We start from the raw sequence: 12898 nt of genomic DNA, 5'->3' as shown, positions 1-12898 counted from the left end.
TGGGCCATTCAACCAGCCCAGCTAAAAGGATGACCAATTTAAAGGAACACAAAGCACTACTAAAGGACATTTTGAGACACTACATTTTTACTCTCTTGACACAGACATCCTGTGACTTAAAATTTCAAACTCTTTTTCATTCAAATTTTTGCTTCAAATACTACACCCCCTGACTAAATGTTTTAGAAAGGAAGGAACAAACCTTTTTGTGCTTCACATGGGAAATTCACCCAACCCAAAGCCAACCTCTCAGCAAAAACAATAATAGGGCTCTGAGTCCTCAAATTATTGGTCTTCATTAGCAACCTTTGAGTGAAGTATATTTCATGTGAGAGAAAGAAAAAATAAGGCTCTTAAATGTAATGATTCTAAGTATTATATAAACATCAATGAATCAATTTAGGGATATTCATTCTCATGAACAGTTTATAAAAGGACCAGAAGGGACGACTTTTAACTGAGTAGTATTTTAGAGTAAATCATTTTTGTCACAGGAATACTGACATGTTCAGATCTCAAACAAAGTTCTTCATAACTTTTTCCAACCTCCTGCGTGGCTGAGAGGTTCTTGGGCTGTTGGCAGTCTGTGTTGTCTCTTGGGAATGCACTTGAAAGTACTCCAAGAAGACTGTGTAGCCCTGAGGATTTTATACAGCCTAGTCACCCACAGATGCTTTCCATGTGCCTGCTCAACCACCAACTAGTCTTGGTCATAGCTCACCCTCAAACCCTCACATCTAATCGTGGATCAGGAGGCCAGATCCAGGCAGAATACAGGGCAATTAAATGGTGCTCACTATGAGAACATGACCCACTGAAACCCACCCCCCCACCCACCCATGATCCTAGACTCTTGTCCACAGCCAGATGCACAAACCTGGTAAAAAGCAAAGTGTAGCAATGAGATAGCCTATGTTGCTCCTTGAACTTGGATGGTTATTGTTACTAATACCCTGTCCCTAAAACCAGAGGATTTGAAAGTATTTCTCATACAGAAATAGATTTGTAAATAGATTAAAGGAAAAACGGAAATGCTTCCTGTGATGCTTTCCAGCAAAATTATGCCAATTCAGAAGGTAAAGGGTATATAGACATTGTCATTTGGGCTTAAAATCTGTTGGCATCACTTACAATATAGCCTCAAGATCACTTTTTATTCAAAGCTGTAGCCTCTGGTTCATTTTGCAGACTGTTCATAAGAAATCCCAGTGTCATAGAAGCATGAAAAAGGCTTTTATTTCCCTCTAGGGTTAAGTCTCCCTGCCAGTTCTGGTTTAGTTTTCTATATATTTATCATGAATTCATCTGCCGACTCTGTCAGTTATCTCAGTCTCCTCTAATGCTTTCAGACATATCAGGTGTTGTACTGATTCATTTTATTTTTCAGTAAATCTTCTGAATTTTGAAAGCATTCATAGTCCTCTAGCTCTGAGAATTGCTATTGGCAAGTTCAAGGTCATTCAGATTCTTGATTCCCTTGTTTGTGGCCTAATTTTTCTCTCTGAAAGAAATGCTATAGTAGAATCCCTTGATTTAGGGTATATTTTCATACATGATACTGAGCACCGATTGAGCCCTGTCCTTCAATGCTGATACTAAGATCTTAATTAGAATTCCTTCTTTTCCTCACTCCTGTTTTATATATTCTCTTATTTTAGAAACCATTTTATTTGAAAGTGGAACCTCTTCACTGGTCTTTGAATTTTCCTTTCTCTTTGGTTTTTCCATCTTTTTCCTTTCTTTATTTCTGGGAGATTTCCTCATCTTTATCTTTCAGTCATTTATTGAGTTGTTAATACACTGATTTTTTTTTCCAATAATTTTTCCTATGGATTTTTTTTTCTTTTTTAAAGTCTATCTGAGAATATTAATCTGGAATTGTTTCAGAATGGGGGAAGTTCTAGTTTGCAGGCAGGAGGTATTAACTGTGAACTTCTTTAGAATTATCTGGCAGGTTTGTTTTATTGAGCCCCTGACATCACCTCCTGGTGATCCTCTCAGGGTCATTACTTATTAAGTTTTCCATAAAACAGGTCTTGTTTCCCACCCAGAAGGTGTACGTTGGGAGATCTTTTAATGAGCACTGATTAAAATAAACTGACATGGAGCTGGGCACGGTGGCCCTGTAATCCCAGCAACTCTGGAGGCTAAGGGAGATTGATTTCAAGTTCGAGGTCAGCCCCAGCAATTTAGCAAGGCCCTAGGCAACTTAGCAAGCCCCTTCTCAAAAAAAAAAAAAAAAATGGAAGGGCTAGGAAGGTAGCTCAATGGTAAAGTGTCCCTGGATTAAATCTCTAGGACCATAAAACAAAAACAAAAGCAAAAACAAAACAAAACAAAAACCTGACATGGCAACAAATGATATTTGGCAAATAGACACTGGAAAGCAAATATTCAGACTTCCTGGATAGGGTATGGTACCAGCCCTTTTCCTGAGTGTAGATAATTAAGTTATGCTCTGGAGGAGACAGACAGTCTTGTTCACTGGTGCTGGAAGAAGCAAGGCCACTTGCTTTTAGCTCCTGTCAGGCCAGCCAGTGCCCGAGAGAGCCCAAAGCATGTTCACCCAGCACTTTCTGAGTGCAGTTCTTGCACTGTACTGGTGCTGACATTCCTGGAACTCTTAGTTTCACTCTCTTGAAAGAGTAAACTTCCAGTCTTCCTCCTGGTGAGGAAGGGCAGGGTCCCAGCCTGGTGGAATCTGGAGATATAGAAAAATCTTACTGCTTCTTACACAGAAGCTCATCTATCCCCCTTTAGCCCTATATTCCCCCTCTCTTGTTCCTGATGCCATTTCCCGAGTTTCTGAGGACTCTGTGACACAGATTGGTTGTTCCTTAGCCTTCCCACTGTTGGCTTAGGTTTCCGCTCTCTTAAGTCAGTTATTCTCCTATTTTTTTCAGCAGCCTCCAATACTTTATTGCTGTTGTCTTCACTCCTGTTATCTTTGTTTTTAATGGGGTTATGCCTTTTGAAAATTTATTCACTGTCATTCTGGTGAAATTTACAGAGGGAACGCCAGTCTGTGTGTGCATACAGAACACAGTCTCTACACTAAATCTTGCCTTGGTGTTTAAAAAATCAGCTGCTCTAGAGGGGTTCTTAGGAAATTACTATCTGCTTCAAAATCTCCTTTTCACATAGGGAAGAACAGAGCCAGCAAACTGATGCAACTATGCAGAGTTACATAGTTATAGCAGTCAGGCCTGGAACCTACTTTCTGGATTTGGAGTCTTTCTGTTCTATTGTTACATATTCAAAGGACATGTAGTTATAATACTTTCATCTTTCTCTTGCATAGCAGAGAATAAACTTATGATTCACATTTCTAAAAATTTTTAATAATGATGTATTTGATATTGCTTTCTCACCACAAGTCAGTCAATCAGCACATAACAGACTTGAAGAGCACTCCTACTATCGGATAGCCAGGCTTTGTGTCCAGCTATGAAAAATGCCACCAGAGTGAAAGCAGTAGGAGAAAGCAGGTGGATTCACATGTATTTTGATCATTCTTTTTGCCTCCTTTTAGTATACGCTAAGTTTTGTTTGTTCACTCATTTATTCATTCTTTCACTCAGTGAATCTTTTTTGAGCTGCCCTTCAGTTTGAACACTGTTTGTTCTAGCCACTGGCAGCACAACAGTGAATGCTACAGAGCCTTGCTCTTATGGAGCTTACATATTTTAGAAGCAAGAGAATAACCAGACAGACTGGCAATAAACAGTGATTCAGGTAGAAACCCAAATATGAACACAAATGTCAACCATTAGGAAAGCAACAACTTAGGGAATTTTGTCAGAAAGATGGAGAACTGGCAAGACTAGTCTCATCAGAACAGGAAGTAGTGTTGTTTTTAAGAATTGAGTTTTTTCCAAAACTCTCACAGTAACTGAGGGGAGCTTGAGAAGAAGGGGGAAGGATTTGAATGGTCAGAAGGTTTGGCGGGGGCTTTGCTCCTTGACAAAAGACACAGGGACAGAGACACCAGGAAAGCTTAAGACTTGTATCTTAACTCTCTATGTTTAACTGTATAAAAGAAGGATGGAAGATTCCGGGGAAAAGAAGAGTGGGTCCTGCCTTCTGTACAGTCACAGAGGGTTCCCATCTGTCCAGCTGGTACCTGGGATATCCTCTTTTGACACTCACCCTTCACCTCAGCCTAACCTCCTGTTCCTTCTCTTTTCATCAGAGCAAGGCTCAGGACCTGGGTGAAACCTTGGACCTCTAAAAACACTGGGGCCTCCAAAGATGCCCCTAACTCAAAGGTCTTACTGACTCTCTGAACTATGGGTTTCTTCAGACTTCTGATTTAAGAACAACACATGGTGCATCCACTGGAGGATTGTTGAATCCAAGTCTGAGGGATTGGGATGGGCATGCCTGATTCAAAACTTCCACATTTCTTTTGCTCTGTGAACCACAGTGTTCCTTCCACTCTTGGATTTTTTTTTCCCTGCTTACACGTCTGAGCAGGCTCAAGTATCTTACATTTTTATAGGACTTTGGGGTTCAAAAAGTTTTTCATATGCATTTATTGTTTAAGCATCTCATCCCTAAGAACTCGTGAAGTAGGGATCTTCTTCATATACTAAAGGGGAATATGGTAAATATACCAGGCTCAGGTAACAGGACTAGCAGTTGAACAATCTAGAGCTTCAAGCTCATTTATGATGATAGTCACACCTAGAGGTTATAAAGATGGCCTTCCTCCTCTACCCAGTTTTCTCTTTCCTTTTTCCTCTCTCTCCCCCTTCTCTCATTCTTGTTGTCAGACTTTGAGTGCATCCTCTTAATCAAGTTAAAGTAAGATACAGAAAACCAAAGTGCAGGTGCAAACAGGTTGGCCACACTGCAGGAATATAGGAAGGAAGTAGTAAGCAGGATATTTTGAAAGGTTTTAATTCCCACCTTGGAAAATTATATTTATTTCTCTTATAACAACATCTAACCTACCCTTCCTGGATATTTTGCATGCAAAAGAAAGTTCTTTTAGCCTGGACAATGCGGAAACAATTTTTGGAAATGATAAAAAGTGATTCAAGACCTCTAAACTAAAGGTAGCTTAGTTCCCTCTCCTTGCAGGAGTTGGCCTGAGAATTAGTTGGGATATCAAGAAACTGACACTGATTGCTACAAAATTACAGTCAGCACATAGGCCTAGAGGAAAGTATTGTTCTTTACAGAATCAAGGAATATTAAATCTAAATCACCTAGGCATATGGTTTTCAATCCTTTGCTTAACTATCTCCCAAGAATAAGATTCCATAAATTCTCCCTGTAACCAACCAATCCTCATAACCAGCAAGTTCTCTCTGACTTGTATCCTGTGTCTGCCATTTAAACTCATTTCCTCATGTTTTGCCCTCCAAGGAAATAAAGAACAGCCTTCTCTTTGCAATCATCCTAAAGGGCAGTATTTGCACTCAGTCTGCTTTGGGCTAAATAATCTAGATTCCTCTCATCTTTCTTTTAAACTCTTCCACTACTGTTTCCCCATATAGCCTTTCCACGTTATTCACATCTCTCAGAGAGAACTTCTTCCCTAGGACCTGCGTGGTGAAAGGCTGAGAGATAAGAATCCAGTTGTAAAGTAGGTTGTCAAGAGGTTGCACAAAATCAGATCTAGACAACACTGGGCTAAGCTAAAGAAATAAAACAGGGGCACGCCTGTAATCCCAGTGGCTCAGGAGGGTGAGGCCGGAGAATCGTGAGTTCAAAGCCAGCCTCAGCAAAAGCAAGACACTAAGCAACTCAGTGAGACCCTGTTTCTAAATAAAATACAAAATAGGGCTGGGGATGTGGCTCAATGGTTGAGTGCCCCTGTGTTAAATTCTAGGTACTCTTGAAACGAAACAAAACAGATTTTCCCTTGAGAAATTTTTTTTTTCTGTTTCTTTAAACTTTTCTGGCACTGTTTAGGCTCATCCACAGACCGATATGAGATTCTCTCCTTCAGCACACCCTCCTCCTCCAGAGTATTCCAGGCACCACATGCCTCTTTCCCCTACTCACTCTCCCTCCTCCTCCAATCTCTCTTCTCTCAATGTGGTTTTAAATTTTAGGAACAACACACAAACTCTGAACACATTGTCTCTGATGGTCAAGTTTGATAGTATGAGCAAGGAGCCTTCTTCAAACTTCTTCCATGTGTTGCTTAGCAACAGGGTCATCCCTACGCATCTCCTCCAGAAGTACCCTGATTATATTTGACACCTAAGGGATATTTTGGAGAAAGTGGGTATTCCAAAAAGCCAGTGTCACTGTGACAGAGAGCAGAAAACTAAAGGACCCATCACAGATTTCCCAGGAAACTGTTGGTTTTCTAAGCAGAATTCTAAGTGGAATCCAAGAAGAACTTTCTTGGCACATTTAACATTCTTCCCCATGATGAATTTTTCCACCTGACAATGAAAAATCTTTTTCTTAATTTTGCCAAAAGGTAAAAATAAATTTTTTAATTTGGTTATTTTGAGAAATCTTTTGCCTGTGGAAACAGCCAGAGGTAGAAGGGATAGTTTGTCTATAGAAGGAGTTTTAAACATTTCCAAGCAGATGCTCAGACACATTCTCCGTAACACCTTACTGGATCAAAGTCCACAGAACATTACGTTAACATGACTCGTCCTCCTGGGTGAAAGACCCCGCAATCTCAAGGGTAGGAGCTTCTTTGTTTTGTTGTTTGGAGTTTTACTTTGAACAGTGTTTCCAAGGCCAAGAGTTTCTGAAACTCTAAAAGTTGAAAGATTTCTTTTTAATGGGCACTGATTAAAATAAACTGACATGGCAACAAATTATATTTGGCAAATAGACACCGGAAAGCAAATATTCGGACTTCCTGGGCAGGGCATGGTACTGGCACTTTTCCTGAATCTGAATAATCAAGCACGTGTCATGTTCTGGAAGAGACGCACTTGTCCACTGTGGCCAGAGGAGGCAAGGCCATCCGGTTTTAACCTCTGTGAGGCAGAGTAAATGAAGCCTGGAGGGCCCAAAGGGAGGGGGCTGGCTTTCCTCCTGCTTTTCTGGTGTATTCTTTATTTAAATGGGAAAGAGATTTTTTAAATGTGGCTCATGTGTAGCCACATTATTCCTTCTAATTGATAACATGAGTATCCAGCTGAGTGTGTATCAACATGGACATTATAAAGGAACTGAATTCTATTTTTTTTTCCTTTCTTTCTTTTTCTTTTTTGGTACCAGAGATTTAATCCAGGGGTTCATAACCATTGAGCCACATCCCAGCCCTTAAAAAAAATTATATATATTTTATTTAGAGACATGGTCTCGTTAAGTTGCTGAGGCTGGTTTTGAAGTCTTGATCCTCCTGCCTCAGCCTCCCAAGCCACTGGGATTATAGGCATGCACCACTGTACCCAGAAAGGGGGCTGAATTCTTGAAATTTATCAAGAGTTGTTTAGTTCTCTGGAGTGTGTGTGTGTGTGTGGTGTCTGTGTGTCTGTGTGTGTGGTGTGTGATGTGTATATCAGGGCTTGAGTGTAACTCAGTGGTAGAGGACTTGGCAAGCATACATAAAGCCCTGGGTTCAATCCCTAGCACAGAGAGAGAGAGAGAGAGGGAGAGAGGGAGAGAGAGAGAGAGAGAGAGAGAGAGAGAGAGAGAGAGAGAGAGAGATATTGATTGATTGAGATTGAGATTGAGATTTGATCCTCTTCTAGAAATAAGCTCCCACTCTGGGGAAAGTAAATCTTTGGCAGAAAGTTACTGCCATTGAAGCAGATTTCCCACCCTTAATTACAACTACACATGAAGGGTAAGGGGCAATGCTGGTGAAGGTCTAAAATATAGTTTTCCAAAAAAAGAAGAGTAAATATAGTTTCCCTGCTTCTTGGGAATATTGACCCCCTTCTCCCTCCATCTCACCAATCCCAGAAGAAAAGATAATTAGAGGAAACACAGGGCCAGCCATACAGCAAGCACATAAATGCTCTGAGGCCGATGCAAACGTGTGTGGAGCTTAGTTCATAAAACGGGTGACAGCAAGAACTGTAACCAGACCCAGGGGCACAAGCTGGTTCTACATTTTGCAGAGCTGCTCTTTTGGCAGATGCTTTTGAGGGGCCCCCCCGAAAGGGAATGGAAGTTACGGGCTCGAGTTCCTGTATTTGGAGGGCAGAGCATTTGCTCGGGTGTTTTGTTTTAATGAAGCAGAAGGGAGGGTTGCTTATCTCCAGCTGATAGATGTGTATTTCAGCATGACAGGAAAGAGCAGGCTCATTCCTAAACAAACCTGGCCCTCTGGGGCTTCCTACATTGGAGGGGGGAGAATGCTTACAAGAAGTTTATGGAGTTTGTGCTCTGAGTTTTTAAAGAAAATGCAGTGCATTTCTTTGGAGAGCCCTGATCAATTTTCCCTACCTAAAGCCATTTTTTGAGGGTTGCACTGAGGCCAGTTTTGCTGAAGAGAAGACTAATTCTAGGGTCTTTTGCACTGTTAAATGCAAACCATGTGTGTGACCCGAGGTTTCCTCCCTCTCCACAGCCCTGCACATTTGGCACAAAGAATGGGTTTAGCTGAAATGCAGCGGAGTGTGTAATGAAAAGTGGGATGCTTAATGTGTTAGGAGATACTCACGTTGCACTCAGCAGCAAACCTCAGCCTGGAAGGAGGGTGTTTGCTGGCAACCACTGCAGTCTTTATGTGCAAATAGCTAAGCCCCTTCCCCAAAAAGTTTTTCCCATAGCAGCCTCCCTCCCCTTCTCACTTCCTAGGTAGGTCGTATGCTTGGCACACAAGACTCTCTGCTGTTGCTAGGGCACAATCTAGACTTCACCAGCCCAGTTTTAAACAAGAGCTTTCAGAAAATAAGGCCTCCAGGAGTTAAGGTGTAGCCATTGGAAGAGCATGTGTTTTTGCATGTACAAGCCCCTGGGTTCAATCCCTAGCACCAAAAATAAAAAGGCTCCCAAACTGCCAAGTTTTCCTTATTATAATTTAAAGGTCTCAGCCTCCAAAGTATAATATCTTATAAGAGAAGGTACAGCATTTCCTAAGTTCAGGTAGGTACTGGTCACTTGTCCTACACAGTCCAGATGTGTGTGGTTTTTATTCAAAGGCTGTAGGCTCTGAAATCCAGAGCATTTGTCATCAACTGTCAGAGGTCTTAGCCACTAAGATTGCCTATTAGCCAACAGGAAAACCCTCCTCTTTTCACTGTGCGTGAGACTTTCAAAGCAAAGCAACAAGCAGAAAAACCTTACGAGGTAAGGTCTTCCAGCCATCCAGGACCTGGGCTACTTGCTTCTGCCTGTGGCTGAGAAAAAGAATAGATAAATGGCAAAGCTGGGGGAAAGATTCTTTTCCACACATGTAACATGCACCTTCTTTTGCTTTAATTCTTTACTAACTACAGGGGAGACAGCAGGAAGACAGCAAGTCCCCACCTCCCCACCAGCCTCTGAAAACAGCAGTGCAGCCCACAGCATCGGTAGCACTCAGAGCACACCATGCTCCAGCAGCAGCACAGCCTAGCCAGACCCAGCTGGGCCCGCGACAGCTGATGGTGTGCGTCCAGACTCAGAAGGCTTGAATTTGGTTCCATTGTAAAGGGAGAGTGAATTTCAGTGTAAAGATCACCTGTTGTATTCACCCCTCACCATGGCCAATGTAAGCGTGACCCCTGGACTTCTGTAACACACTAGAATTCATGTGCAAAAGCTAAGATGGTGGCCTTCTCCACCAGCCCCTCACAGGCTGGGGGGTTTTCAATGTGAAACACATGCCAGTTTTTTAAATGCTGCTTTGTCCAGGTGAGAACATCCATAATTTGGAACCCTGAGTTTTTACCCAGACTCAAGGCGGTGGTAAAAGGATAACAGCTAGACAGCAGATTCAATGAGGAGATGTGGCCAAAGATTCTTTTATATCTGAACCAAGACATAAAACAAAAGAAATGCTTTAAGGCTTTCTAAGCGCTCCTCCATGTCTAATGGGCATCTTTGGATGCACACTTCTGACCTGCCATGCCCTGTGGGGTCCGATGTGTGGTTAGCTGGGTGTTGACTGCCCTTGGGGACTGCATCCTGCCACATGTCAAGGCAACATTCCTTTCTTGTGTCTTGGGCCAAAACCAGTGCTGACTGCCTTGTCAGCTTCCTGTGTCTCCCCACACTTACACCAACTACAAAAATGTCTTAATGCAAACTTCATATTTCATATAGGCATATAGAAATTGAAGATAGCCAAAATCTGGAAGAACTATTGATCTGTGTCCATCTCCTACATTTTTTTCCCTGATAAATTAATGTCTAAATTGGGGCAAGAGTCAGTTGTAAAGTTGAGGAGAAATTTGCAAGTTGATCTATGTATGTAAGTAGAAGTGTATAATATGTCATCTGGCACAGTCATTTTCTCAGTTGAAGAAGAGAAAAATTCATTCCCCTATGAAAATGTTCTATGATTCCAGAGTTGGAATTTACTCTTAAGTCATATTTGGTAGAATGAGAATTTCTACTCAAAACATATCAACCTTTCTAATAAGCCATTTTGTAAAATCCAAGCCCCCATGAGACACAAATGCCTGGCAGATCCTGTTGGAGTCCTATAGGTAATCTGAAGAGCCTCACCAATTCTGCCAAGACAGAGCTGCAATAGGGTGAAAGGCACTCATTTGGATTACTTTAGTTCTCTTGCCTTAAATATATCCCAAACTACAAAAGGATTTGAAGTGAATGTCATGAAATGGAATAATATGATGCCACTTTGCAGCTAAATAAAGCTCAGCGATACCTTTATGCTAAAAAGAACGCCAGAAGAGGATTCCCACGCCAGATCATTTTCTTCTGAAGACAGCTTCAATGCAAGTTAAATAGTTTTCTTTTTCCAGAATTTCCCCCAAATGAGTTAGGATTCCATAAATAAAACAAATAGATCCACCCCCAAATATTTATAAGCAAATCTTACTGCCCTTAAAAATAAAGCAGTTGTGCCTGGTCCTCTGCAAGTGGAATAATAAATGCTGATGAAACTCAAATCTTTAGGGAGTATCTACATGTAATACAAGTAAGAGGAGATGGAAATCACTATCATCCAGTCATTGAGTACTAGTGATTGATTGGATAGGTGTAGACATTCAATCAAGATAATTTTAATCAAATCAGATTACTTTAGCACTGAGATTTCCAGGCTACCTACATTGATAAGTTGAACTTTTTTCAGATTTCCATGTATGCATTGAAGACAACACAAGACTAGAGAAATGTTTTCCTTTAGTTTATTCTTTTTAACATAAGGGTATCAGAGTGGAGGACCTGAATTACGCTACCTGTGTTTGAAAATAATGCGCTTTGCCTAACCTTCAGCAGAATGTATTGTTTTAGCATATTCTATGTATAAAAAAATTTAAAGATGTCTTCAAAGAAGACTAGAGTCTTTAAGTCACTTATAGCTATATTTTACTACAAAAAAGTGTATAAAGATATATTTAAGTGTTTTAGATAAATTTAAGTTACTCCCTATGAAATGTTTAATTTCAGTTACTGTGAATTCTTTCGATCAGTTCTTTGCTTTTTAAAGAAACCCTTTCCATCTTATTAAAAACAAAATTAGCTATGAGGAGGTATTAAAAAATTCATTTCTTAGATGGACAGGGTTAAAAAAAAACTTCTGTAATATATTTAAATGTATATTTTTGAGAGAGATACTATGTTGCCAATGATTTTATAAATAATTTTAATTAATTTACAAATTTATAGATGCACACCAAAAGATTTTAAAAAGAGAGTTAGAGAGAAAAGAAGGAAAAAAAATCACCTTTATTTGTTTGGGTCTCATTGTCAGAAGTATTATTTAAAGATCAAGAAATCCCGTGCTAAAAATGAAACCTGATCCCATTTCAGAGAGTGAATGTCCTTAGGTATTTCTGAAATGTTTCTAAACAATGAACATTAAAAAATAGTGTGTTTTCTCCCCAGCTTCTTATTACAGCATTTCTGATTGCTTCATCTTCACAGTTTTAATACAAAGTACAAGTTCTACTTTTATAACATGTTCTGCAAGTTTCTTTAAAACTGTTTTTATATTCCAGTTGAACTCAATTCTATCTGCCAAGTCATGTGTTATTTCTGCAGGCTACGCCCGTAATTTGCAAAGGCCATTTTGTTTTGTTTGTGGATGCTGAAGCTATTGTTGAAAGGCTCTGAACTCCAAGTCTGTGTAACATCCTATAGCTTCTCACCATGTGGTGTTCACCAGCTGTTAATTCTGTAAATTAATTTTGAAGTCAGAGATCTCTCTGTCTAAGCTGTTTCTATAGCATTTTCTAAACACAAAATGGTCTTTCCCTTGTGTGGTAATAAGATTGTAAATCCATTTCCTGCGTGTGTTCTCAGCGGGCATGACTGAGTGTGTGTGGGGCGCGCACACGCGTGCCAGTCTTTTTGTACTGTAACTACCTCATGGTTTGAATGATGACTGTACTGCTGGTTGTGTTAACAGAGCACATTTTGTTGGGTGAGTCCTGTATGCGACTTTTTTTTTCCTGTTTGTTTTATCTAGGGGTTGTTCATGAAACTGACAGATGTTTTTCTAAAAAGGACTATTATCAATTTCCAAATACAATACTTCTCTCTTCTGGTTTTTCCTGAATGAGCCTGATTTTGTTGCTGTTTTTCATCAACTATGAGGGTAAAAAGAGTACCCCGAAAATCCCTGTGGCCAGTTTGAACACCCCTGTTGTCTTTTTTTTCTGTCAGTGTGTCAGCGATTTTGTGAACATGCTTAGATGTATAGTTTTGATAACCACAGTTTTAAGTCCTTTATCTGTGCATAATAAAAAAGATATATATCAATTATTAACACGTGTCTGATTTGGTCATCATTAAATTCCACCCTCAGACTGAATGCACCGCTTTCTCTCTGTGACTTTCTCTTACCTGT

The 12898-nt window shown here is 40.3% G+C and overlaps 1 protein-coding gene across 5 annotated transcripts in view; it reads left to right on the top strand.

Moving 5' to 3' along the window:
* The window catches only part of Tgfbr3 (transforming growth factor beta receptor 3), a 188623-nt gene extending 175996 nt beyond the window's left edge, over window positions 1–12627 (top strand). For all 5 annotated transcript variants that reach the window (XM_026403098.2, XM_026403096.2, XM_026403097.2 and 2 more), the window contains one exon: window positions 9375–12627. In XM_026403098.2, the coding sequence (XP_026258883.1) occupies window positions 9375–9493 (119 nt within the window). In that variant the 3' untranslated portion in view covers window positions 9494–12627. The remainder of the gene's footprint in view (window positions 1–9374) is intronic.
* The last annotated feature ends 271 nt before the right edge of the window (window positions 12628–12898 follow it).

Source organism: Urocitellus parryii, chromosome 11, assembly GCF_045843805.1.
Source record: "Urocitellus parryii isolate mUroPar1 chromosome 11, mUroPar1.hap1, whole genome shotgun sequence".
Classification (NCBI taxonomy): Eukaryota; Metazoa; Chordata; class Mammalia; order Rodentia; family Sciuridae; genus Urocitellus; species Urocitellus parryii.
The sequence above is the reverse complement of the archived record's forward strand: the minus strand, read 5'-3'. Positions and strand labels throughout refer to the sequence as shown.